The 27,105-nt window shown below is 48.3% G+C and overlaps 2 protein-coding genes across 5 annotated transcripts in view; one reads left to right on the top strand and one right to left on the bottom strand.

Moving 5' to 3' along the window:
- The window catches only part of LOC102457124 (sterile alpha motif domain-containing protein 9-like), a 225,967-nt gene that overhangs the window by 65,568 nt on the left and 133,294 nt on the right, over positions 1-27,105 (bottom strand). The gene's annotated exons all lie outside the window — the stretch shown is intronic.
- RHBDL3 (rhomboid like 3) overlaps positions 1-27,105 on the top strand; it is a 161,422-nt gene that overhangs the window by 100,644 nt on the left and 33,673 nt on the right. For 3 of the 4 annotated variants that reach the window (XR_016347529.1, XM_006125163.4, XM_006125162.4), the window contains 3 exons: positions 1,158-1,382; positions 2,674-2,822; positions 14,110-14,222. Coding sequence is in view for 3 of the 4 variants with exons in the window: in XM_006125163.4 (XP_006125225.1) it covers positions 1,158-1,382; positions 2,674-2,822; positions 14,110-14,222 (487 nt within the window). In the remaining variant the exon portion in view is untranslated. The remainder of the gene's footprint in view (positions 1-1,157; positions 1,383-2,673; positions 2,823-14,109; positions 14,223-27,105) is intronic. The other variant, XM_089771824.1, reaches the window with a different exon arrangement.

The following is a 27,105-nucleotide window of genomic DNA, read 5'->3' as shown; positions in this document are numbered from 1 at the left end:
CAGGGGGCGAGGGAGATGGAGGAATAGTAGGAAAAGCAGAGAGAGGTTGAGGAGAGAAAGGAGCCTCTCCTCCTTGTTACAAGCACGGTAATGAAAGAGCAGCCACTGTGATACTGGATCCCAGTGAATGTGCCCAAGACCCCAAAAAGGCCATGGCACTATGGTCACCCAAAATAGCCCGGTGCGCTGCATCACAGCAATTAAATCTGTGTGTTTGAAGCCATTTGGAACAATTACCCAACAGCCTACGCGTGCCTGAGAGCACAAGGTTCCGGCTTTGCCATCTTGAGGCTATTAGCCAATAACAAAGCGAGCCAAGAACCCTGAGAGGCCAGTCCTGCTGTGTTGTATCTTTTATTCAGCCTTGGCACTGGGCGGGAGCAGATGTCTTTGGACTGTGAGCCTGCAAGAATGCAGGCAGTAAATCAGGGGAAGGGCCACAGCCTGGCTAGCGGCGAGCGCACGGCGCTTTCTTTCCACTTGTGAGGTAAGGGGGGGAGGTGAGTTCTGCTGTGCTTAAACTGTGCGGGAATGCATTACTCAAGCATGAACAATAATGGGAGGCTGTAATTGCTCTGGAACCAGGGTGCACACCCAGGGTGCACACCCAGCTTATTGTCAGCAGCTTATCACTTAAGAATTAACATTACGATGCAGAATAAGATCCATCTGTTTCCCTTGAAAGAGCCTTTCCCCCTCCCCGCCTCTGGTAACATAACCAGGACGCTCTTACCCATCCCTGAAGAGCTGGAAAGGAGAGAGTACATCGATCACAGGTTGAGCCACAGTGGGAATGCTTCGTGATCAAGTGGATTTTCAGGAGATTTCTGAAGGTAGAAAAGGAGGATGCTCAATATATATTAATTGATGGCTAGTTCCAAAGGGAAGCAAATCACAAGAAAGATATGGGAGCAGATCAAATGTATGCATTGGATGTGGGACGGGGTAAGGGACTTATTGACAATCAAAGGAAATTCTTATTGCCATGATCAGGTGGAACTCACTGCCTCATGATACTCATAGACTTTGCTCTTCAAGATCCTCCTCTTCCAGCTTGGTAACACACCCCACAGCCAATCACATGGACCCGCTTGGTAATACTCCCACCCGACAGGCCAATGGTTTGGGCTCATATTTTTTCCCTTTTCTCTTTTCAGATGAGCAACAAAAGGTCAAATAGCTTCCGCCAAGCCATTCTGCAAGGGAACAGGAGACTGTGCAGCAAGGTGCTGCTGGAGGAGACTGGGCTAAGCCTGTCCCAGAGGCTAATTCGACATGTTGCATATGAGACCTTGCCACGCGAGATAGACCGGAAGTGGTACTACGACAGTTACACCTGCTGTCCTCCACCCTGGTTCATGATTGCCATCACCATTGTAGAGGCAGGTATCCCACTGGGGAGCTCCTGAAAGCCCTGCCCCGAGTGTGAGCAAGTGTGAGCTTTGGCCCCACGCATACAGACCATGCCTCTGCCAATGCACTTGCCTCTCTCGGGCCCGCATTGCTGTGGGGCCCACACTCTGCTCATTTGGGGATCTGCATGGTGTGGGATAAAGACTACGGTGAAACCATCACGTTCCCTTTCACGTTGAAATTGGAGCTTTGGAACGGAGGTCTCCAAAAGCAGAAGTCTAGGCATTCATCTGCTGCTTCCCATGGCATGAGTTTCTGGTGAGGTACAGGTTGCACCTCTACAAACCGGGACACTCTGGTCTGGCAACATCTGTGGTCCGGCAGGACCATCGATGTTCCAGGATGAGAGAGTCCCGATGTGCTACAGTGGGGATGGGGCAGGAGTGGAGCAGGAGCCTGGCACATTGCGGGGGTTGGGAACCACTGTGCGTAGCTCAGCTGGACTGCCCAGAGGAGCCAGGAAGCCCAGTGGGGTGGCATGGCCAGCGGTGGGGGAGCAGTGGCAGGGGAGGGCGGGGAGGCCCAGTAATGACCTCCCCTGGTCTGGCAAAATCCCTCATCCGGGACCAGTCAGGTCCCAAGGGTGCTGGACCAGGAAGGTCCAACATGTACCTCAGTACAGCTATTAAGTTCTGCTTAAGTTAGTTGTCAATAGGCCATTAGACCAAGGGTGGAGCAGTGATGTGATCCAGTCATCCAGCTGGAAAACCTAAAACCTCTTGCTCTTTGGCCCAAATCCCATTTAGCCTTTGAGCTAGATAAATTTGGTTTCTATGGAGCTTAGTCACCTGCGGATCTTTAGGAAGAGGAGACCATAGCAAGGTTCTGCATGGATACTAAAGACTCTGGTACCTTGCATAAAGAGTAGACGCTTGCCTTGTCATTCTTCAGTAAAACATGTTCCTACCCCTCAGTTTTTCTCAGTTCCCTGCTCATGGTGGAACTGTCTGGATGTAGTTCGTCAAAGGGCTTAGAGGGCCTTTGCAGTAAAAGGTTGTATGTAGATTTTAAATAATTTTGTTTGCGTTTGTGTTTTTTTTTTTTAATTGCATCTCAATTGGAGTTTTGTTCCTCAGAGCCGGAGTCTTGCAGTCATGCATGTTTGTAAATTGCCAGTGTGGTCACAGTGCAGTCTGAGCGTGTTGTAATAGCTGCGGGGGGGAGGAAGGGCGGACTATTATGCAAGTTGGCTATTGGATTGTGGTTTATTTCCGTGGAGGGATGGTGTTCATTAACGAAGGAATCTCTCTGCTTTTCTAGGTTGCCTTTTTTCTTTACAACGGCGTGGTATTAGACAGATTTGTGCTGCAAGTCACCCACCCTTTATACCTGAAGAACTCACTAGTGTATCATCCTCAGCTCCGTGCGCAGGCTTGGAGGTACCTAACCTACATATTCATGCATGCAGGGTGAGTACTTCGCACGTTTTGGAGGTTCCCCACAGCTGAGTTTCCAGAGAGAGAGGTTGACTTGAAACCGTTCAGAATTGGATTTTTATAAAAGATTTTTCCTTTGCAAATGGACAGTCTGTGAAGTAGAACAAATCCCGAGCTGTTGAGGGACATGGTGAAATATCGGGGTTTGTCATTCAGATGGGATGCCTTCAAAGTCCTTCCACTGGAGGAAATAACACTCCTGATTCAATAGGTGGTGCTTGTGTCTCACTACTGTACCAGTGACCCCCACAGAGATATCTGGGGCTACGCAACTCTGCGCTTCTCTGCAAAAAAAATTAGCTGAATTTTATACCAAATTTGCCACATTTGGCTACGAGAGGCAATCTGGTCTTGTGGCTAAAATGATGGGATTCAAGAGCTTTGCGTTCTAATATTGACTCTGCCGTAGACATTCTGTGTGAGCTTGGAGGAGTTGGTTAATCCCTATATGCCTATAATATATAATTACTTCATAATATTTTGCTATCTTATTACATTTGGTGGTGCATACAGGCCCAATATGAAATCAGAGTCTCAATTTGCCAGGCACTGTACAAACAACAGGCTGTGACAATACCTGCCCTAAAGAAGCAACATCACAATCAGAGGGGAAATGGAGGCGCAGAATGAAGGGACTTGCCTAAGGTTACACAGCAAGTCTGCGAGCCCAGTTGGAAACAGAATCCAAATCTGCCCAGTGGCCCGGACTGGATTTTGCTGCCCACAGGGGGTTTATGAAGCTTACTAAATTGATGGTTGTGAAGTGCTCAGAGGCCATAGTGATCATTGAGCACCATAGAAAAGCAATCTAACTGGCTGAAATGTCCATGCTGTCTGTGTGTGCGTGTGTGTGCGTGTGTGCGTGTGTGTGTGTGTGTGCGCGCACACGCCAGTGATCTTTATCTTTACAAATGCCTGTATAGATAAATTGTGGTTTTTCCCTAATTTTTCATTGGCAAAATCAACTGAGACAACTTCTCTGCCATAATTTATTATTTGAGCCTTAGAAGGAAATAACTAAAGACCAGTGTTTCCTCACAGCTTTACAGGTGATTAATCAGCTCCGCCCACTCAGAGGCTCAGGGCTCCTTGCAGGGAACTGACTGGCTGGGCAGGGCTGATTAATCATCTGTGAAGCTGTTCTGCTGTGCAGCTTAGAGAGAACACTGGGAGGGACCTTGAGAGGTCATCAAGTCCCGTCCCCTGCCCTCACAGCATGACCCAGAACCATCTAGATCAGGGAGGCCAACCTGCAGCTCTCGAGCCGCATGCAGCTCTTTGCTTAAAGAAATGCGGCTCTTGCTAGTTCCGAGCTGCGCGCCCAGACTGCTCACGGCCAGTCGCTCTGCGCACGCCTCCCAGTGCCTGAAGGGAGAAGTGCGTAGTGGCAGCTCTGGGACCCAGGCATTGGGTTTTCGCAGTGGTACCCAACACGGTGCCTGCAGGTGCCATGACGCCCGCCGGGCCATTTCTGTGCATCCATCGAGTGATCAGGGGTGGCCCCGCAGAGCATGGGCGGTGCCAGCCCCGCGCGCATGGCATATGGGCGGCCCCTCCCGCGGGTGCGTGGCACATGGGCTGTGCCGGCCCCGGGTGTGCGGCACGTGGGTGGCCTCACCCGCGGGCGCGTGGCGCATGGGTGGCCCCACCCTTGGGCGCAGCATGAGTGGCGCTGCCCCCGGGCACCTGGCAGCCCCAAAAGGTTGGGGACCACTGAGTTAGAGCAAGGGCGGAGGGGGGCAGCGGTCTGGGGGTGCCTGGCTCTGGGGGAGGGGGTGGGCATTGGGTTAGAGGGGGGGCCTGAAGCACCTTAAACTCAAAGTCTTCATGGATGCAGAATAAGGCAGCCAACACAGATGTCATATTTAAATTCCAGGTCAAAAGAAGAATCAGCCTGTATCTGGTTTACACTGTTTCTTTAAAGAAAATTCAAAGGCTATTGTTTGCCAGGCTGAAGCAATTATTCTGAGATATGAGTCTCTCCCTTATTGTTTTTGAACCTCTCATATTTGCAGTCTGGGACAGTCTTGAATTTTTAGAACTATAAAAAAGCCATAATCTTCATAAATAAAAAAAATGAAGAAACCATACCAGAGATCAACAAGCTGTAGTGAAACAGGCACTTTAAATTGTGCTAATTTACTTCACAGGACATAATAGGGCAGTAGTGTTAAATTTAAAATACATGGTGGGGATGTTTTTCTTAGTGTGAGAATATTACTGTATTTTTAAAAGGGTTTTTTTTTTAATTTGATGTTTGTTCCTTGTCAAGTTCTCTGGCCATGAATTTTTTAAGTGACTGGAGACTTTTTTATTGGTTTTTGTCCAAAATGTCCAGTAATGTTATTTTTATCACTACATTTTGTGTAATCTATCTATCTATCTATCTATCTATCTATCTATCTATCTATCTATCTATCTATCTATCTATCTATCTATCTATCTATCGAGAGAAATATATAATACATGGCTCTTTTCACTCTATCTACAGCTATTTTGGCTCTTCATCTCTAACTGGTTGGCCACCATGATCTAGATCATCCCTGATAGTTGTCTGTCTATTCTGCTCTTAAATATCTCCGGTGATGGAGATTCCACAACCTCCCTGGGCAATTTATTCCAATGTTTAACCACCCTGACAGTCAGGAAGTTTTTTCTAAGTCCAACCTAAACATCCCTTGCTGCAATTTCTGTACAGGCCACTGTTCCTGAAGATGCATGCATCATGCAGCACTCCAGACCACCCTACATTTGTGTCTGTGAAATGCCCATAGCAATCCAGAAGCACCATGGAGAAGTCCCCCTTCCGATTGCTGTACTGATGTACAAGGTGGTCTGGTGCTATGATGGAAATGTGTGTGCCATCGATTGCCCTGCCGCAGTTTGGAAAGCCCACATCAACAAAGCCAGCCACTATGTCATCCACATGTCCCAGAGTCGCAGTCTTACGCAGCAAAATGTGATTTGTTGCCCTGCACACTTGCAGAAGGACTGCCCCGACAGTAGGTTTCCCCACTCCAAACTGATTTGCAACTGCACGGTAGTAATCAAGAGTCGCCAGCTTCCACAAAGCAATTGCAACCTGCTTCTCTACCGAGAGATCAGCTCTCCTTCAGGTGTCCTCGAGCCTCAGTTCAGGGCCAGCTCAGCACACGTCTCCAGGAATGTTGTTTTACTCATCCTAAAATTCTGTAGCTGCTGGTCTTCATCCCACCACTCAGCGCTAGTTTCCCTTGCCCAAAAACAACCCTACTCTGCACAGCTCCTCTGTGGCAGCCAAATGCAATGCTAAGTTACTGCTGTCCGTGTCACTCACTGTCATCCGCATCCAAGTCGTCATCTTCTACCATAAGTAGCTCTGCTGCAATGCATGCTGTCCTAAGCACAATGCACACAACATGGAAAAGAAGTCTGAGGTCCATGATTTCTCACAGGAGATGTAGGAGTGCACAGTTAGGACCACAAAAGCTTCAGAGGAGTAGCTGAGTTAATCTGTAGCAGGAAAGACTTAAAACACAACAAATAGTCTGGTACCACTTTAAAGACTAACAAGACATGTAGATGGTATCATGAGCTTTTGTGGACACAACCCACTTCTTCAGATGACTGGAGTGTTGCAAGTCCAGATACAAGAATAAATAAGGGAAGGAGGGAAAAGGGAGATGGGAGGAAAAAAATTGAAGGGGAGGAAGACAAAAAGTGAGCAGATAAGCTTCAGAGGGATAGCTGAGTGAGTCTGTAACAGGAAATTTAAAAATTAAAAAACGACAATTAGTCTAGTAGCATCTCAAAGACTAAATAGTTAAAAGAAGCTGATAAGAACCATTAGTTTGCACTTGGAAAGGAAGATGACCACCACCAGATTCTACACAGACATTAAGAACCATTAGCACCTTCATTGTTTGATAGGTTAATAATATGCGAGCCATCCAATATCCCGATTCAAATCATTAGTATAAGAATTAAACTTGTGAATGAAGTTAAGCTCCAATCCTTCTCTGTGTATTTGGCATGTGGAATTGGTCTTAAACAAAACAGCAACTTTAGTCTTTGAGATGCTACTAGACTACTTGTTTTTTAAGTTTTTGCTGTTACAGACTCACTCGGCTATCCCTCTGAAGCTTCTCTACTCTCTTTTTTCTTCCTCCCCTTCAATTTTTTTTCCTTCTCCCCCCTTCCCTCCTTCCCTTATTTATTCTTGGATCTGGACTTCCAACACTCCGGTCATCTGAAGAAGTGGGTTTTGCCCATGAAAGCTCATAATACCATCTACGTGTTTTGTTAGTCTATAAAGTGCTACTAGACTATTTGTTGTTTTTTAAGTTTTTACAGTAAGGATTGTCGGGTTTGAATGGCATGAAAGTCAACTGTAAGCTCCATGAGGGCTAGAAGCAAAGAGGTGGCTGACAGGACGTTTTTCATGTTCCCAAAATGCCTTGAGCAGCATTGCATGTTCCCACAGTGCCTAGTGACTGAAGGTGATGCCAGGCACAGGGAGATGCTTACCCACATTGCTTTGCTCTTTCTGTCCTCGGGGGCGCTAACAATTTGGCCATGATATGTCAACAGAGAGTGGCAATGCAAACATGATTTGGCAACTTTCTTTTTGGCGACTTTTGCATGTCGACAGCACTTTCATCGCCAAAACTTTCCAGGGTAGACATAGCTTAAGTGTGAGGTAAACTCACTTTGGTCCTTCTCGAGCTAGCGGGATTATAGTGCTGATTTGGTCAAGTTTTCCTCACAGTAAACCTCAAGAGCTTTGTTTTCACTGTTTTTAACCTCAGGGTAATGCATGTGTGTGAATTGGGGGTAAAAAACGTAGCTTTTCAGGAGCAAAGACAAGGCCTAATTGTAATATGTTATTTCATACACTCTGTTCCCTATCTCCCACCCCGTCCTTTTTCCTCCTCCCTCCCCCCCTTCTCTCCTATTTATTTTGAGTCTGCACATCCTAAACTCAAAACTCCGGTCATCTGAAGAAGTGGGCTGTGCCCACAAAAGCTCATGATACCATCTACATGTTTTGTTAGTCTTTAAAGTGCTACCAGATCATATGTTGTTTTGTAATATGTATGTGTGTACTTTATGTACACATATGCATGTGCATATGTGTACTATATATCTTGTACAATCAGATCAAATAGCAAAGTGCTTTGGGATCCATTTGAACAACAAGTAAGATCATTAGCATTTAAATTTGTTTCTTTATTGTTTGTAACATGGTTTTCTAATCCATGAAATGTCACTACTTCGCCTTTGCAAGCAACACTCTGGTGTTAATCACACTTGTTGCTTGAAGTTTTCCCAGCCCTTTTATTTACCAAGTTTACTTTGCATCTGTGGCTGGTTTCCTAGGGAGGCAATAGCAAAGACAGTATCTAACATCTAACCTTTGTAAATATTTGAGATTTATCCCCAGAGAGCCTCATTGCTTTTGTAGTGAATTCAAACTCATGTAGATACATAACCATCAAAGCCACACACAGTCCAACTTTGAATAATAAACCCTGTAGCCATTTTTATGAGGATGCGGCATCAATAGTTAGATGGTTAAATGATCATTTATTTCTGACTTATTTGTATTAAGTTCCTTTCATATCAGGAGAATAGATAAATCCTGAAAAGGTAATAATCTTTTTACTGGGAGCCCATTATTCTCATCTCGTTTTCAAAGGGCAGACTAATCCAGTGGTATGGAGTCTATTGTTGTTATACTTCCTGCTGAGACTTTAACAGCATAATTTGCATTCCTTAATTTACTGCACTTATCTGCTTTTTTTTTTTAAAGTGAAAGTGACAGAAGGTGTTTGGAGAAGAAGGCAGTTGCTAAGGCCAGCTGGCTCTGCTTCTTGAAAGATTCCAAAAATTCCCTGTTTGTGTGTGGAAAGAGCTTTATGAAGAGGCCTGAAAGCCAAGCAAAGCTGTAAATTTTGCCCTTCTGCTTTCATGCAAAGCAGCTGTTGATTATCTGGGGCCCAGCCATTTATAACGCTGCCGTAACTAATGACTTGTATTGATTCTCCGTCCCATTTGTTTGGTCCCTGAGAAGGCAAACGTCCTAATAAATCAGTTATAGTGTCACTTCAAGAATGACACATTCAGAGCTGGAGAAAGCTAATTATGTTTTATGGGCGCTTATTCACTATGGAACTGCGGATGCTCTCAGCTCAATGGGAAGGAGGCCTGAATAGGCTCTCACTCAGGGTGACACTTTTTAGAACAGTCCCATGTCAGATCCCCAGAAACAGCTTTTATCCTCCCTAACTCAGCTCCTGCAAAGCTGGCTTGCTCAAATACAGACAGTTGCTTGGCTTGAAAATGTTGGACACCTCCCCATGACAGTTACTAGTGTCAGCCTCTTGGTTTCCTTTCTATCCAAGGGCAGTGAGATGCTCTGAATCATCCCTGTGGTCTCTATTTGACTTTCACAAGAGCATTCCCAATTCAGTGCTTACGTCCCCTGGGCCTGCCTGAGCCGAATGAACACAAAAAAGTGACCTTGCCAGTAGCTCCAATGCTCAGAGCAAGCAAGAGAAGCACCCTCAGTTATAGCAATGTCCCATAATAAGCAGCAGAACAAATAGGGAGAGAAAGGGGATTAGGAGAGAACATGAGAAATTAGGGATAGAAACAAACCTAGTAAGACATCAGCCCATCTTTCTTTTTTAAGGACAGGATTGTGCTTTCCAGAACAATGTCTAGTACTATGGTGGGCAGTATCCGGCCCATGAGCTGAACGTGGTTCACCAGGGTTAGCTCTGGCAGGCTGCTGGCACTTTATTTACCTGCGCCTCTGCAGGTACGGCTGTTTGAAGCTCTCATTGGCTGCAGATTGCTGTTCCTGGCCAATGGAAGCAGCAGGAAGCAGTGTGGACCAAGACACTACTTCCCGCAGCTCTCATTGGATGGGAAGGGTGATCTACAGCTAACAGGAGTTGCAAGTGGCCGTACCTGCGGAGGCACAGGTAAATAAAGTGCCAGCAGCCCGCCAGAGGCTAACCCTGGTGAGCCACGTTCAGCTCATGGGCCGGATACTGCCCACCATAGTACTAGACATTGTTCTGGAAAGCACAATCCTGTCCTTAAAAAAGAAAGATGGGCTGATGTCTTACTAGGTTTGTTTCTATCCCTAATTTCTCATGTTCTCTCCTAATCCCCTTCCTCTCCCCATTTGTTCTGCTCCCCATAATCTGGCTTATTCTCTGGTCTAGTATTTTGTCTATCTGACTTTTAAAATATCCGAAGGGAGGAAGCTTCTGCCACAGTGGTGGGCAACCTGCAGCTGGAGGGCCACACGTGCCCCATGGGGGTTCTGTGTGTGGCCCATGAGGGATTTTGTTTACCATTGCCCACACACAAGGGTGCCAGATTCTGCTGGGTTTGGGGCACATAATTTTTTTCTCCTACCAATATTATAAAAGTGACTAGCATTTAAAGCCAGGGCCTGTGCAGTGAGGTGCATGCTGGATGCACACGCAGCATTGGGAGAGCCATGCCGGGTCTAAGTGCAAGAGAGGGCAGTGAGCAGAATGGCCCTACCCCAGGAGACTGTTCTGGTTCCAACAATCTTGCAGCCCACTGAGCTGAAGGAGGGACCACTGGTGCAGCTCCCTCACTAGCCTAGGTTGCCCCTCACTGTTTTACCACCTACCCTGGGAGAGTTCTCTACAGCCTCCAGCGCAGAATGTTTTCTCCGATGTTTACATTAGGCAAACCACAATGCTGGCATGAGGAAAGCCCACAAGAACTAGAGATACCTAGCCCAAGATAAATGGTGACTAAGGCATTGGAGGGCAAGATAGCCAATTGGATTTCTGGGTGGTGAGAACACAGCCGGTGACAAGGAGCTATGTAGGTTGGCAAAAGGGATGCGCAGTACAAGTTGAATCTCCAAATCCAGGACTCTCTGGTCTGGCAACATCGTGGTCTGGCAGGATCATGGATCTTGCTGGCTCAGAAAGCCCCGGCTGGCCAGGTTCAGGGGCTGAGCTGGCGGTGGGGAGGCAGGGAGCACAGACCTGGCCGGCAATGCAGCCGCGCCTGGGCTTAAGGCAGCAGGGCCAGCACCTGGGAGTGAAGCACTGGCCAGCAGGGGCCGAGAGCAGAGCCTTGGCTAGAGGAATCCCCAGCTCCAACAGCAGGGCTGGTGCCAGCTGGGAGGAATCCCTGGCCCCAGCCAGAGTCCCTGCGAGACCAGGGCTGGTGAACCCTGGGGGAATCCCCGGCCCTGGCCAGGAACCCTGGAAGCAGCGGGGCTAGTGGTGGCTGAAGAGTCCCAGCCCAAGGAGGCTGACCTCAGGAACCTTGGCTTGGGGCCGGCAGCAGGGTGGGTAGCCCAGGCTCCGGAGACCCCAACAACCCAGAGAGGAGCCTTGACCTCCCCAGGTCTGGCAAACTCCCTGGTTCGGGACTGCTCAGGTCTCAAGGGTGCCAGACCAGATAGGTCCAACCTGTACCATTGTTAAAGCGCTTGGGAATCCCTCAGTAGCAAAGGGGAGGTGTAAATATTTGCATGGTGCTTCAAAAGACAGAAAACGACATTTATGTGCCAAGTGTTGTTGATGAGACGCAAGATCTTTGCTGTTCTAAACTCGTGATCAAACACAGCGGAAATCTACAGCACCGGTGTCTTTTTTTTCACAGACACATTTGCTTGGGATTCACGCTTTCCGGCTGGCTCCCACGCAGCATGGCACTTGTTAGTGTGCACAGTAGGGATTGTGAGCAGCAGGCAGCCTTAAAACCATGCTCTGCTCGGCAGGTGGGAATTTCACAAGCACTCAGCATGGGCCTGTCTCGGATTCTGCTGCAGCCAATCAGCGTTTTACCATTGACTCTAGAGAGAGCAAAGCAAGGCCAGAATTCAGAGGTTTCCTTGCACTTGGCACATCCCCCACGTGAAGGTAACCTGTGTCAGCCACATGTGAAAGCTCTACGGGTTAAACCTCTAAACGCTGGGACTCTCTGGTCCAGCAACATCCATGGTCTGGCAGGATCGTGGATATTGCTGGTCCGGAAAGCCCTGGCAGGCCAGGTGCAGGGACTGAGCTGGTAATGGGGAGGCAGGGAATACAGCCCTGGTCGGGAGTGCAGCACCGGCCAGCAGGGGCCGAGAGCACAGCCCAGACTGGATGGGCACAGCAGGGCCGGTGGCTGGGAGAGCAGCCCAGACTGGCACCCTCAGTGGTGAGGAGCACAGCCCCAGCCCCAGGCAGGAGCACAGCACCAGCAGTGGGGGGGGAGGGGGCAGTGGAGCCAGCGGCAGGGAGCAGGGCCAGGAGGGGAGCTTTAACCTCTCCTGGTCCGGCAAACTCCATGATTCAGGTCCCAAGGATGCTGGACCAGGGAGGTCCTACCTTTACTTTCCTTCTGCTTCTGCTATGGGCAGCTAGGGATCAGCCCAGCAAATGTTAGGACCTGGGGATGGACCTGCTAGCAAGAGTCCTGAAGGAGAATTGTGTATCCGCAAGGGTGGGGAAGGAACTGTGGTGGAACAACTGCGTCTACCCTGGAATTGCCTGGAAAGCCACAAGTCAAATCGATGTGCAAAGCAGGAGAGCATCCTGTCGAGTGGTTAGAGCAGATCACTGAGAGTCAAGATTGCTGGGCTTTTGTCTGTGTCTGCTGCTGTCTTGCTGTATGGCTGCAGGTCACTTACCTCCTCTATACTCCATTGTACCCATCTGTGGAAATGGGTCTAAGATGAGCATTGTGAGGCTGTTGCTATTGGTTCAGAACTTGGCGGTCTGTGGCTGAAAGGACCAAAGGCTGCCAAGGAGGAACAGCAGAAAAGACAATGGGTGATGTAATGTGTTCTGAACAGCTTGGCTGTGAGTCCCTTGACTCCAGTAACCCTGCTTTTCTCTTGTATTACTGCTTATTTCCATGCAGAGGCTATTTCTAATGTTATACATGCATCAGTGGCTTCAATTATGCTTTGGCCATTATGAGGACTATGCTGAATGGGATTTCACTTAAAGGTGAAAACATTTCATAGCACCTGCCTGGTAGGATAAAAATGTTTTCAGGTTGGGTGTTTCTCAGTGTTTTTCTATCAGTAACACCCGTGCCACCAAAGTTTGATCTTTTCAGAGTACAACTTGGCATCAGAAGGGGGTAAGTTGCATCATATAGACTTAAATACTGTCTCAAGCCCGCTCCCAAATGATTACAGGACAATTCCGGGGAACCAGGAATCTTCTTCTCAGTTGTATTTCTAGCCCTTGAATAAAATATAGTCTTCACGTAAGCAACTTCGTCACTTAATATATTTGGTGGATCAAAGCATATTGAATGGCTCCATGGCTCTAGATTTCTGCTATATGCATTGGTTCGCGCTTTACTCCATGCTGTATATTTCTTTAGGGACACGCCTTGCTGTTCAAGTTCACACAGGAAAGTGTGGCGCATTCCTAAATCCGCTGATCTGAATTATCAGACTTCTTGTCGTAACAATCCATTACAATGCTACTGAAAGGAGTGACGTATCTTCGGGTAAAGATAGTGGCCTTTGCACCAAATTCTCTTCATCTTCCTTATTACAATCCTGGGAAGAGACATAATTCTTATGAAAAGGTTGTTTGACAGAACACTCAGGAGGTGCACTCCGCCTGTATAGATTTAACTCACATAACCTGGGATTATTTGTAATGTTCTGTTGGAATAATACAAACCTAATGTAATCTCCCACCCAAAAAATTTACTGAAGCAATCTACCATGGTACCCTATAATAAATGACCCCTGAGGAGTGTGAACAGTATCTGTCACAGCTGCTCTGTACTGAATGAAGTCAGATCTGTTTAATTTCATGCACTAGCATGGATTTCTAGTGGATGCAGCCTGCAAAGATTGGAAAATCCCTAATGCTGCTACAGCTAGCGGTGACTTCCTTAGGCGTTGGCTTTGTTTAACTTTTAAACAAAGGTCCTGGGTTTTTATCCCCTTCCTACATACACTTATCTTAGATTTTACTGTGGTGGAGTTGAAGCCATCAAACTCATGCCTAGGGATAGCTGCCTGTCTCTCCAAATACAAGTATCAGAGTGTGTGATATGAATATTGATGGTAAAACAGCCGTACGTCAATGGCTAAAAAAAATGTGTTAAAGTTACGTAGATTGAGCCACAGAAATGCTGTGATTAGAATCTAGATTGTGGCTCTCGTGGCCTCCCCTTCCAAGACGTCATTACCCTGTTGGAAACACGGGGGAAACACTGGTGGGAAAAACACAACAAATGATCTTTTCCTTTGCCCCAGGATAGAACACCTTGGACTCAATGTTGCTCTTCAGCTTCTGGTTGGGGTTCCCCTTGAAATGGTGCACGGAGCAGCAAGGATTGGCTTTGTCTACATTGCTGGAGTCATAGCAGGTAAGGGCTGGGTCTGACCCTAGATCACGGGTGGGAAACCTTTTTTGGGTCAGAGGCCATTAACCCACTGAAAAATCGGTTGGGGGAGGGGGACACTCACAAGTGAGAAACAAAACAAAAACATCCAAAACAAAAACCCCGTCACTGACATGGCGCCTGGCTGAGAAGGAGAAAGACACTTTCCACATTTCCCTTGCACACCAGAGCCTAGGAAGGTCCAGCCTAGCAGATTTTGTGTGGGCAGTGGGGGAGTTGGAGTGCCAGTGCAGGCTCCCCAAAGCTGGGGGGAACCCTGAGCCTCGGGGGCTGGATCCAGGTAAGCTGGGGACCACATCCAGCCCCCGGGCCTGAGGTTCCCCACCCTTACCCTAGATGAATGCAAGTATGGAAATGGTGTGTTTATGTGTTTATGGTACTGGTGAAGAGATGCCCATTGTTGACTTTTCTTGGGTTCTTTGACATGGAAAACAAAGACCACACTTGGGATGATGCCGGCCATTTAGCCTTGCCATTGCGATAACACTAAGGTGATAACACTCGCAACATGGATCCATTAGGGCTATACAGTCCATTTTGCAAATAGCATCTGGAGGAAGCCATATTTTGGAGATGACCTCGCATGATGGTACTGAGGTGGGCAGCAGTTATTAAAGTATCCCCCTGTCTCCACCATATCCGTTCTTTCAGCAGCAAGGAAGCCTGGATTTTAGCTTTTCTTTCTTTGAAGTGCCTGCATTTCTACTTGGCTGGGAAAGGCAAGGGAGAACTTCAAAGAAAGGCCCCTTCCCAAATTGCGAAATTCTCAGTTCGTTTATTTTGTTAAACATTCTACAAACTATGCAGCCCCATGTACCTTCCATGAACCTCAGGGCTCCATCTGCGACTCAGCAGGTGTGAAACTCGCATGGAAACCAAAGAAGTGGTTTGCACAAATCTCTGTTAAGTAAAACCTCAGAGGCCTGTGAAGGCTCTGCCTGGAGCACAGACACATGGCAGCCTTGACCCAAAAGGGCTTTATCTGCTGGAAGACAGCAGCTGTGCCCAGAAGGCACCAGACACCAGGACTTCCTGCAGAGCTGTCCTTCAGTGGCTGCACTTGGGGTGTCCTGAGCCAGGACTTCCTGTAGAATTCTCTCTGCTCCAGGGGTGTCCTGCTTCTGAAGTACTGGCAAGGTCTAAGTCCAGGGCAAGGCCAACTCAGAGCCTTCATGGCATCCGTGATCACTGGCATAATCGTGGCAGCATGACTTTGCATTTGCATCACTGTAATGTTAATCCTTTGTGGTTTAAGTAGGTGACATAATGCGCTTTTATTAGGAGGTGTAGCCTATGGGGCTAACCTGCCCACTAGCGTGTATATATAATATTTATTTTTTCCGTATGGTTTTGAGTATATGTTTATTATATTAAGTTCCAGTAGGTTTATATTGGCAGTAACACAAAAGACTTACAGGCCACGTCTGTATGTTGAGCTGAGGCAAACTTAGTATTTTTATCTGGGACCTTTCACTGAGATACCACAGTTAGCTCACATGTGTTCAGGACCTTTCACCTAGATAGATGGTGGTAAGATTAAGGAACTTTCCATGGTATGGGCATGTCCAAGAATACCCTCAAACTTAGCCAGTACATCATTTCTTAGAAAACCCCAAAATAACCAGTTGGGACCATACCAAATAACCAGGTAGGACAGAAATAATACATGTGATAGACAACCACAGAAGGCCCATGGTAACGAATTGATGCAGATGATAATAAGTTGAGATCGATGCTATACTGAGCTGTTGGAAAAAGACACTTCACCTTTAGTAAGGTGAGGAAATACAAATAAGGAGAAAAGGAAACATCCTCTACTGAATATTAATCAAACACAACAACGTCCACGTAACATATGATACAAGTGGCATCCCAGCCTAGGGGTGGTAGGAGAAGGAGATGCAGTCCTTGGGAGGCGCCAGAATAATAGTCACTAGTGATGATGGGGAAGGCGACGGTGACGAGGAAGATGATGGCTAACACCTTGGGTTGTTTTAGAAGAGTCCTGGGCAAAATCCGGCCTGGGAGCCAAATCCGGCCCACCAAGCCACCAGATCTGGCCTGCAGACTCTGCGGGGAGCCCCAGGCAGGCTCAGCAAATTCTTGACCAGCAGAATCCTGGAATATATGGGGTTCAGCTTATGAGAGTTGTAACCTGTAACTGTATTTTTAAAACGCTTCCAAAGTGATATAAACTAAACTGAAAAAGGCCTCTGTTTTTGCGTGTCCACCCAGGAGTTACAATAGTTTAATTACACCAGTATACTACTACCCGTAAACTTCCCTGTGTAGACATGATCTCCTTTGAAAATGAAAATTGCTACTAAATTGGTACGTCTATCCACAGCAGTGAGACTCAGAGCCCAAGTTTGACAGTCTTGGCTCCTGGGGCTCACACTGCACGGATAAAAGTCACAGTATAGGCTTTTAGGTTTGGCCTGGGGTCTGGCCTCCACCCCCCCGGGTTTCAGCGTCTGAGCCTGAACATTTGGGCTGTTACCAAGAGGGCGCGTCTACACAGCAGTGCTAAACTCGAAATAAGCTACGTAACTTGAGCTACGCTAATTGTGTAGCTGAAGTCAACTTAGCTTATTTCGAATTTGGACATGTCTACACAGCACTTATTCTGAAATAGAGCACTCTTCCCCCGACTTCCCTTAATCCTCGTCAGGGGCGGATGAGAGTTTTGCGGGGCCCAGGGCAGCACAATATCACGGGGCCCCCCCTTTGGAGAAAAAACAGAAAAAGAGGGTGTGTCCCCCCGTGCCCACTTCTCCAGTAGCCCCACACTGATCATGTGAGCTACCCCCTCCTCATCCCCTCTCCTAACACCTCCCTCTACACACCTGCCCTGCATCTCTCTTCCTGGTGCTGGTCCCTCCCCTGCAGGTGTCTGCCCTTCTGCTTCACCCCCAGAATCCCCAGGCACCTGCACCTTCCCTTTCCCCTGCACCCTCCTGGTGCCTCCCCCTTCCCTCACTGCCCCTGCGCCCTTTGTCCTCTTTTTCCCTGATGCCCACCCCCTCACCACCCTCTGCTCCCATTCTCCTCATGCGCCTGTGCCCTCACACATCCCCGCCATCCTCACGCCCACCCCTCCTTTCAAGCCTTCTCCCAGCACCTCTCCCTCCCCCCTTTAGGCCCCAATGCCCTTACCCTCTCCTCTCCCAGCATCACCCTGTCCCCCCTCCCACTAACACCTCCCCTCCTGCCCTTTTCCTCATTGTCTCCACTTGGCCCCCTGGCATTTGTCTCTCCTCCTCTTTCTTCTCCTGACCTGCCCCTCTCCCCTCAGCACAAGCCCCTTCCTCTGCCATCCACCTTCTGCCTCCCAGTGTGCAGTGTGGCAGCGGCCACGGCCCCGGCCCAGGCCACGTGCCAAACTGTGTGGTGCAACGCTAGGCCTTGTGGTTTTAAAGTCCCGGGCCGTGGTGTCACGCCACGCCACGCCACGCCCAAGCGTCTCCCCTCTCAGCTGTTGCGTGGCGTTTCAGCACGCCGCGCATGCACTCCCTCGGCCCCACGTGGCCTGTACTGGCTGGCGCCAGGGAATTTCAAAAGTGCGGGGCTGCAGTGCCCCGCCACAATCCCCCCCTTCCTCCTCCAGCAGCCGCCGGCTGGCCCTTCGGCAGATGGCCCACCGGGAAATTCCCGGTATCCCGCCAGGCCAGTTCACCCCTGGCGCTGGCGCGGGGCCTATTGAAGCGCGGGGCCCGGAGCAGCTGCCCCGCTCGCCCTGCCCTATATCCGCCACTGATCCTCGTGCAATGAGGGTTACAGGAGTCAGATTAAGAAGTCCTCCTGCTCGACATTATTTCAACATTATGTCAAAGTAACTGCTTGTAATGTAGACACAGACTATGTTATTTCAAAATAACACGGTTGAGTAGATGTACCCAGGCTGACTGGTTTAGCTCAGGATGTATGGTGATTTTTTTTCCCCATATGGAATTACATTTTTTCCACAGTGAACAGAGAAAGCTGCTGTAAAATATGTTGTGCTGAGTAATGATAAATCGGACGTTACTGTCTAGCAAGGGAAGGCTCTGGGATAAGAGAAGCAGGAAATGTAAATAGTTTGCTAAGCTAGGAATAGGTACCACGCGAATCACGTGCTTTTCAGAGCAGAGGGACAAGTCCCAGATACACTCTGTGGAGTCTGAGCCAATTGCCACTGGCGTCTGTAGGAATCTTGCCATTGAAGTCAACAGGCATTGGAGCTGACCCTAGGAGGCAGGTATCTTGCAAGGCTCAAGTCATCTTTCTACTTGACCCTGGGTTTGGCAGAGAGGTCCAAGTTTAACCACTTGCTACCCAGAAAACCCACCGATTTAAAAAAACCTATTTGTTTATAAATGCAAAGGGCAAACCTTGGACCATTCTGGGTGTCTCTAAACTACACCCTTCTGCCGACAGAGGGATGTAGATTAGGCACATCGCTATTGCCAATGAAGCGGGGATTTAAATATCCCACGCTTCATTTGAATAGAAATGGCCACCGCTTTTTGACGCCGCGGCTCTTTGCCAGCAGAAAGCGGCAGTCTAGATAGGGATCAGTCGACAAGGAAAAGCCTTTTCCAACCGATCCCTTATGCCTCGTGCAATGAGGTTTACAGGATCGGTCGGAAAAGTCTTTTCCCTAATTTAAACACAATGATCTCATCCGCGGAGTGGGGCTGGTAGTTGGGGAAACACAGGCAAGAGCTTGGGCTTCCCCTAGGCTCTGGGGTGGGGCAAAAAATAAGGCGTGAAGGATCAGGGAGGGGGCTCAAGTTCAGAGGTTGGGGTAGAGTTGCTGGGTATGGGTGGGAGTTAGGTTGCTGGGGTAGGCTCAGGACTGGGGGTAGGCTCCCTGCCGACCCAGGCCCTGCACTGTTCCCTGAAGCGGTGGCCCTCACTTGCAGGCATCGCCTCCACAGATCTGGGCTTTTGGCAGCCCAGAGAGCTTTTGCGGAGCCCCCCTTAGCCTGAAACCCTGGGAGGCAGCCCCTAAACCCCCTGTATTAATCCAGTCCCAGAGACCAGAAAGGAGCAATTCTGTGGCCTCAATCTTTATCCTTGGTAGCACTGGGCTCCTGCTCTCGCTTGAAAACCTGCTGTAGCTAGGATTAGCTGGCCCACACATGCTTTTGATGAACAGGAGACTTCTTTTGGATTTGTCTCATTACCATGCTCCTTATTTATGCTGAATGAATTGTCCGATTTCCCTTCACGCACACGCTTCTCCTGCCATTGGCAGCGCTATGTGAGCCGTGGCAGGATGCGGAAAGTGGAGGGGGAAAAAACCCTTCTTATCACCAGACGAACACAACTTGGAAATTGTGAACATGAAGAATCGCAGGCAGAAATCCAGCACACGCTATCCCTGTGTTGTTAGATTTGTTTAGCCAATTATTGGACGGCCTTCGATTGAAACCATGTTCCCAGTTCTTTGGACTGTGCTAGGAGAGTGAGTGAATGAGGAAATCTACTGTATATTTGAGAGAGTCTGTCTGTCTGTCTGTTCAAGAACTCCTCCTAAGCTGTAAGAACTAGGACCACCAAACTCAGTAGGCAGCTTCCTTTTATAACTTAAAGCAAGATCAGGGTTTGGTTGTGCCAGGAAAATGGGATGTGCCCGGAATGGGATTGTTTCTCAGAGAATCATGCAGAAAAGAGAGAGAATCACCAGGCAGGTGAAAAGGGCTGGCTGGGGGTGCCCTCTCCTCCCCATCTGAGATTGCCCCAGCCCTGAACCTCCCACCCCCGCAGGCAGAGCCGGCCTAAGCTACGGACTGACCGGGCTACCACCTAGGGTGCCCCATTGTAGGCGGGGCCACGCATGCGCCACACTCCTGGGGGGCGGCGCCACGTTCCCAGGGCGCACAAATGGCTCGGGGCCGGCCCCGCCCCCAGGTGCCCTTTAGTGGGAGGGGCTAAAGCTCCTCCTTCCAATACATACAGGAACATCGCTGGCTGATCCCCTTCATCAGCAAATGAGTGGAAAGTGCACAGTTTGCTTCATTCCTCACTCTGGCTGGGGAGTGCAGGGGACAGACAAACCTCGACCTGTCCCAGCTAAGCTGGCCCCCTGGAGCTGCAGTAGCCATGGAGAGGCACTTCTCAGCTGGGCCCAAGATGCTGCAGTGAGAGAGGGCTGAGGTTGTCCTCTCTCCCAGGGGCAGCCTGCAACCCGAACCCCTCCTCCCCAGCTCCGTCCCAGAACAGAGATTTAAACGAAGCGTGGACATTTTCATTTTATTTTCTAAAACACAAAAATTAATCAAATGAAGGACCCACGTAAGGCCGGGCAAGTCTTCTAGTCGAGATACAATATAGCTTGTAAACAAAGGGGGCAATGCACCCATGCTTATCCCCTGCCCTTAGCTGACTTTCATCAGGAGGGACAACTCATTATTTCTAATCTAATTCTCTGCACTTGGCTTGGCTGTGCTAGTAGAACCTTTTGCTGTGCAGAGACGGAGCGACTGAAAGGGCCGTTTCCAGCGCAGCACCCCGGGGATTTTATTGTGTAAATACTATTCTCATTAATGGCTCCTCATTAGCTTCTCAGCCAGAGAACAACACGCACAGCCAGGCGCCATAAGAACCCGGGAAGCTGGCTACGTTTCCCTGGGGGGGATGCCTATCAGCTATCAGAATTATAGAGGCATCCGTTCCAGTGTTAAGGACGTGCTGAGATTTGCACTCAAAGCAGGACTAAGCCCCCTTTCTATCTCTCTTTGACTGAGGTGAGTCTCTAGATGTAACACAAGGGATGTGATAGTGTAAACATGTGAGCAGTTAACCGATGAGCCTGGATTACACGCAGGTATCGGAGGCAACAGCGCGGGGGCACAGGTGGGAGCTGGTGCTCATGGAGAGCCGGCTTTTGAGCACAAGACCAATGAATGCACAAAAATAGGATACCCATAGTCAGCAGGTTGTAACTTTAAAAACAACGTGTTACATGACCTGTTTTGCATGAAGTGTCTTCGAGTTATGCATATTCATAAGCCAATTTTCATAGAGCATGGTGGGCGACAATAAGGATCCCCTTTTACATAGCCAGCATAGGGCAGTGACCCACATCTATTACCTCAAGACTTCTCCCCGCCTTCCACGCAGATGGGGCAGGCAGAGAAGGAACTCAGCAAAAGCTGACCCAACCCAGAGTGCACCAGCCTGTGCAGCCACACTGGCATGGGGGAGAAGACATCTGCTGCTGGTCTGTGCATCAGGCTCTGACTGATGGGCGATTAGCAAGCTTAGGAACATTCTTAGCTCGAGCGAAAGCCGATAGGGAAGTGTGGGGTTGAACTTGAGGTGCTATCCCAGGTTAAAAGCTGAGTTGCTCTGTCCTGGCACGGTTACCCGGAGCCGGCACGCTTTTTATTTGTCTGCAGCGAAGACATATTCTGAGTCACGTTTCATCCCCTGGCCCAGGGGCACTGTGACGATGCTTTCTGCTGAACCTTTTAGTTTTTTTGCTCATCCTTCCAACCCACTCCACTGGTCTGCTTCATCCACTGCTTATGTTCTGTCAGGGAGGGACTGCGAGTAACAATTTCTAAGGCACCAAAGACATGTAGGGGTCCAGCTCTTTGAAAATGGGAGTTAGGCTCCTAAATCGCTTATGTACTTTTGAAAATATTGCCCTGTCTAAAACAAAAGACAGGACTATGTAGCACTTTAAAGACTAACAAGATGCTTTATTAGGTGAGGAGCTTTCGTGGGCCAGACCCACTTCCTCAGATCAATATGTGGAAGAAAATCGGCACAACCATATATACTAAAGTGATACAATCAAAAAAATGAACATGTGAAATTGACAAATCAAATTTTAGAACAGAGTGGGGGTGAGGGGAGAAGGTAAGTTTCTGTGAGGTAATGACATAGCGGTGATAATAGGGGAAGTTTCTGTAAGGTAATGACATTAGGGGTGATAATTGGGGATGCTACCTGATTGCCCTGTCTATGCTGTTTGAAGAGTGCAATGGAGCCTTGATACTGGATTAAGCCACAATCAAGCTCTTACATTGGCAGAGTAATTAGCAAAGTCATAAAAGTCCATTAGAAGATTTGTTCTACTTAGGCCTTTTGTATTTTCTGCTGTTCTGTGATTTTTCCCTCTTCCTTCCTAATCGTGAATAATCTCTATTATCCCTGCCTTGTGATGCTGGCTTTGTCATTTCTACCTTGTCTTTCTTCATGTCTTCAATTACTTTATAAAATTCACAGTGAGAGGAGCTTTGTAACCTGACCCAGCCTGCCTCTAATTGAGATGAATTGAAGAAACCATGTCTTCCTTTGGGAACATGACCATTATTGTACTAGCAATATTTTGCTCTCTGAAATGTCTAGTTTATTATGCACAACTTTTACTGGCCCTGATAATCAGGGAGAGTACCCAGAGTCCTTGTTTTCTTACTGAGTCTCTGTGCAGTGGGAATCTCCCTTGGGAGTCTACTGAAATGGGAAACAGATGGCTATTCTGTTGCCTACCAGTATCCCAACCCATCTGGCTCTAGATCAGCAATAGGCAATAACCAGCCCATGGACCAGACATGGTTCACCACAGTTAGCCCCTGGCGGGCTGCTGTCACCGTATTTACTTGTGCCTCTGCAGATACGAGCGCTTGCAGCTCCCATTGGCCACGGATCACCATTCCTGCAGCTCCCACTAGCCAGGAACAGCGCTCCACAGCCAATGGGAACTGCAAGTGCCCGTACTTGCGGAGGTGCAGGTAAGTACCACAGTGACAGCCCGCCAGGGGCTAACCCTGGTGAATCGCCGATGTCTTATTGCCCACCCCTGCTCTAGATGCGTTCTTTTTCTTTCAGAGTTGTAAAATCACATGTGTTGTTTTCATCCAGGGTCAGCCATGAACCCACGACTAGTGTTTTGTGTTCTGCATCCCACATAAGCTCATACAGAGTCATAGATTCACGGATGTTAAGGCCAGATGGGACATTGTCATCTCATTTGGCGTCTGTCTTAGGCTAGAGGATTTCCCTCAGTGTCCCTGCATCAAGCCCATAATGTTTGTTTGAGCAAGAGCGCCTTGCAGGAGACACTGCATCTGAATTTCGAAACTGCAGTTGACAGGCTGGCTCTGTCACCTTCTCCTACAATGGCACCAGAAAGGGAATGAGCTGACGTGCTCATAGGTCCCTTCCAGTAATGCATGGCTCAGTTCCCCCCCTTCAGAACAGTTTGGCGTCCTGTAACCTAGAAGGCCAGCCCTGCTGGCATCTAATAATGATCGAAAGCAACTTTAGTCATTTCAGTTCACTCCGGGTGCAGCGCCGGAGGCATAAGGGCACACTTTGCAGGCTTTATGCTGGCCCTTGGCCGGGGGAATTGGACTCCAAATGTTGATCTCCAGCTTGTCTTTTCCCCTGACCCATCAGGGCTCGACTGAGTTCCAGGGGAGGATGGAAGTGCCTGGGTCCAAGTCTCTGGACAGAAGGTGAACTCCACGTAGGAAAGCATGAGAGAGCTGCAGCACTGAAGAGACCCCATAGTGGTCTGAGCATAGGAGTGTGGAGTGCCAAACCCATATCACATGGGTCATGGTTCCGTACAGTGGGGAGCACTTCCTGGATTGCAGCTAATGGGTGTGGAGGGCTCTCAGCACCTGCCAGGGTTGGACCTGAGTTCTCTTTGCCTTTGTTTCCATCGCAGTGCCCTAGGAGTGATGCTTACCTCTCTCGCTGCAGTGTGGCGGATTATCTGGGGGCGGTCTGGTGTAGCACAGGGTCTCAGCCCTTGCACGACCACCCCTCGTGTCACACTGCTCTCATGCGGGACTTAGCTGCCACCTAGAATCTCATTGTACTGACGAAGCAAGGAACTGTGCAGATTTCCAGTTATTTCGACACCAACCTTAATGGGAAAATCCAACCGAGCTGGCTCTAATTTTCCTTTCAAAATGACATTGAGTAAGCAAGGTTAATGTGCAGTACATGCTGCGCGCTGGCAGAACCGCAGCATGGCTGAACAACCCACGCAGCCGGAGTCCCCCGGGGAAGCCAGGGTCCCCGCTTCCATTAAAGAGAGACCAAAGAGTCGTTAACGGAAGAGAGTTTAACTACCAGGCAGGCAGCAGTTGCTGTTCTCCCGGACGTCTCCCAGCCTAGGCAGCTGGAACCTAATACCCAAGATATGATTGAAAAGCTCAGCATTACTGTGCCTCTGAAGATTTCAGATGACTCAAGAACTCAGAGCGAAGCTTGGTATGAGCCAGCTGGTTTCCTGTCATCTCCTAGCACTGAGCCCAGATCCGCTCGAGAGAGGTGAGAGCCTGGGGCTGGCTTCGGGGGAAGCCACCAAAACGCGCCAAGTGTTGCATGGTTTGTATTTATGTCTATTTTGGTAAGGCTCAGAGGCCCCAATTGGGATGGGGCCCTGCTGTGCCAGGCATGGGTCAAGCATAGGAAAGAGAACCCTTGCTGTGAAGAATTCAATCGATAGAATAACGTGAACATCTTTCATGGGAGGCTTTGCAAAGGCCTAGCCCCACACCCAGTGCATTGGTGATGTAAGCTTTCAACATCCCTGTGATATAGGGCAGAGTATAAACCCATTTCACAGACTGGACAAACTGAGGTACAAGCATATCAATGGTTAGATTGGGGGTTCTGTTGCATGAAGGTGGATGAGAAGACAGAGAACCCTTCACCTTCTTTCATCACCCAGTGCTTCATATCCTGAGTGCAAGATGTGGAGTGTCAGTGCCCTTAGCAACACTAGACATGCCAGGGCCACTGTAGCTGGAAGAACCACTGCCTGCCCCAGAGTGACATGCCCAAGCTCACATGATAAGTGAATCCCTTATGCCTCCTGCAAGGAGGTTTACAGGATCTGTCAAAAAAGGCTTTCTTTCTCAACAGATCCCCCTCTAGACTGCTGCTTTTTGCCGACAAAGTGCTGAGTCCGCAAAAACGGTGGCCATTTTTATGCAAATTAGGCACAGGATATTTAAATCCCCACTTCATTTGCAATGTCGACCTGCCTAATCTGCAACCTTCTGCCGACAGAGGGATGCAGTCTAGACATACCCTTAGTGTCTCTGTGTGATACTGGCAATGAAAGAGAACTGGAGCAGATACACAGATATTTTAGGCCCCCCCCACAATGCCCAATGGTGAAGTGGGAACATCCCAAACATCTAAAGAAAACTCTTTCCATACTGGAAAATTAAGAGTAAATAAAAATGTGAAAGTTACTTATAGAATCGTAAGGTTGGATGGGACCTCAGGAGGTCATCGAGTCCAATCCCCTTGCTAAAAGCAGGACCAATCCCAACCAAATCATTCCACTGTCAAGCCGGGACTTAAAAACCTCTAGGGATGGAGATTCCACCGCCTCCTTAGGGAACCCATCCCAGTGCTTCACCACCCTCCTAGGGTATGTCTAGACTACATGGCTCCGTCAACGGAGCCATGTAAACTAGTTTACCTGACATAGTCAATGAAGCGGGGATTTAAATAATCCCCGCTTCATTCAAATGAAAATGGTCGCCGTGCTGTGCTGACAATCAGCTGATCTGGCACAGCACGGCAGTCTAGACGCTGATCGGTCGACAAGGGAAGCTTTTGTCGACCGCTCCTGTAAACCTCGTTTCATGAGGCATTTCAACCAGAAAGGGCATTGTCTCAATGACTTGACTACCTGCATCCTGCTTCAAAGACATTTTAACACAAGACTTCAAAGAGAAACCTCTGAACTGTCGTTCATGCTTAAATTTGACACTTTACGACTGGGCCTTAACAAAGATGCTAATTATCTTACCCATTACAAAGATAGCTTCCCCAATTATCACCTCTAATATCATTAGCTCATAGACATTAACCTTAACCCCCATCCTCCCTCTGTTCTGAAATTTGATTTGTCCTTTTTATATGTGTTCACTTTTTTTTATTGTATCCCTTTGGTATATATGGTCATGCCAATTTTCTTCCACAATTTGATCTGAGGAAGTGGGTCTGGCCCACGAAAGCTCATCACCTAATAAACCATCTTGTTACTTTAAAGTGCTACATAGTCCTGTCCCTAGTGAAATAGTCTTCCCTAAAATCCAATCTAGATTTCCTGTTGCCTTCTTGAAACTGTCTCCTCTACAACTGATTCACCTTTTGTCATCTCTGGGATTTAAACTCTTTTGTGCTCCATTCTGTGCCTCCATTTGTCACCATCTGAGCTTCGATTTAGCCTTCACTGCTCTTGCAACTTCCTAAGTAATGGACTGCACTTGTACACCTTTAAATCAGAACCCAGTGATAAGTTGTGAGTCCCCAGTTCTTCCTCTTTGCACAAATGTTTGTCTTGCCAGGACTAAAATCACTTTCATTTTATCCATTCAGGGACTCATTTATCTCTTAGATGGCTCTTCACTATTTTAGCTCAAGTTGTGATTCCTTTTGCTGCTTGCACAGACTTTAAGATGCTGTTAAGGGGTGGGTGAACCTTTGTTTACAGGTAGGAGGTTGACAGATGTGTGATCCTTCAATTGACTTAATGGTCGGCCGATGCCCACCTTGGACAAAAGGAGCTTGGGAATCTACCCAGGAATGTTTGAGGAGTGTGTATGTGTGTTGGGAGAGAAGGCAGAACACAAAGCAACTGACAGAGACAGACAGACAGAACAGCTTCAAGCACAGTGACTGGATGAAATGTGGGACTAGGAGAAATGGGGGCTAAGGAAGTTTTGGGTCCAGGTACTGGCTGAACAGAGTGCTTTCAGTGAACGAGAGAAGCCGTTTCTGCTACCTGATTCCTTCCATGTTTAGAAGCATAGGGCTTTGTACATATGATATAAATACACCAAACCATATCTGAGAAATACCTGACTACCACCAATTT

The sequence above is a fragment of the Pelodiscus sinensis genome, chromosome 20 (genome assembly GCF_052426305.1).
Source record: "Pelodiscus sinensis isolate ZL-2025 chromosome 20, ASM5242630v1, whole genome shotgun sequence".
In the NCBI taxonomy this organism is placed as follows: Eukaryota; Metazoa; Chordata; order Testudines; family Trionychidae; genus Pelodiscus; species Pelodiscus sinensis.
The sequence above is the reverse complement of the archived record's forward strand: the minus strand, read 5'-3'. Positions and strand labels throughout refer to the sequence as shown.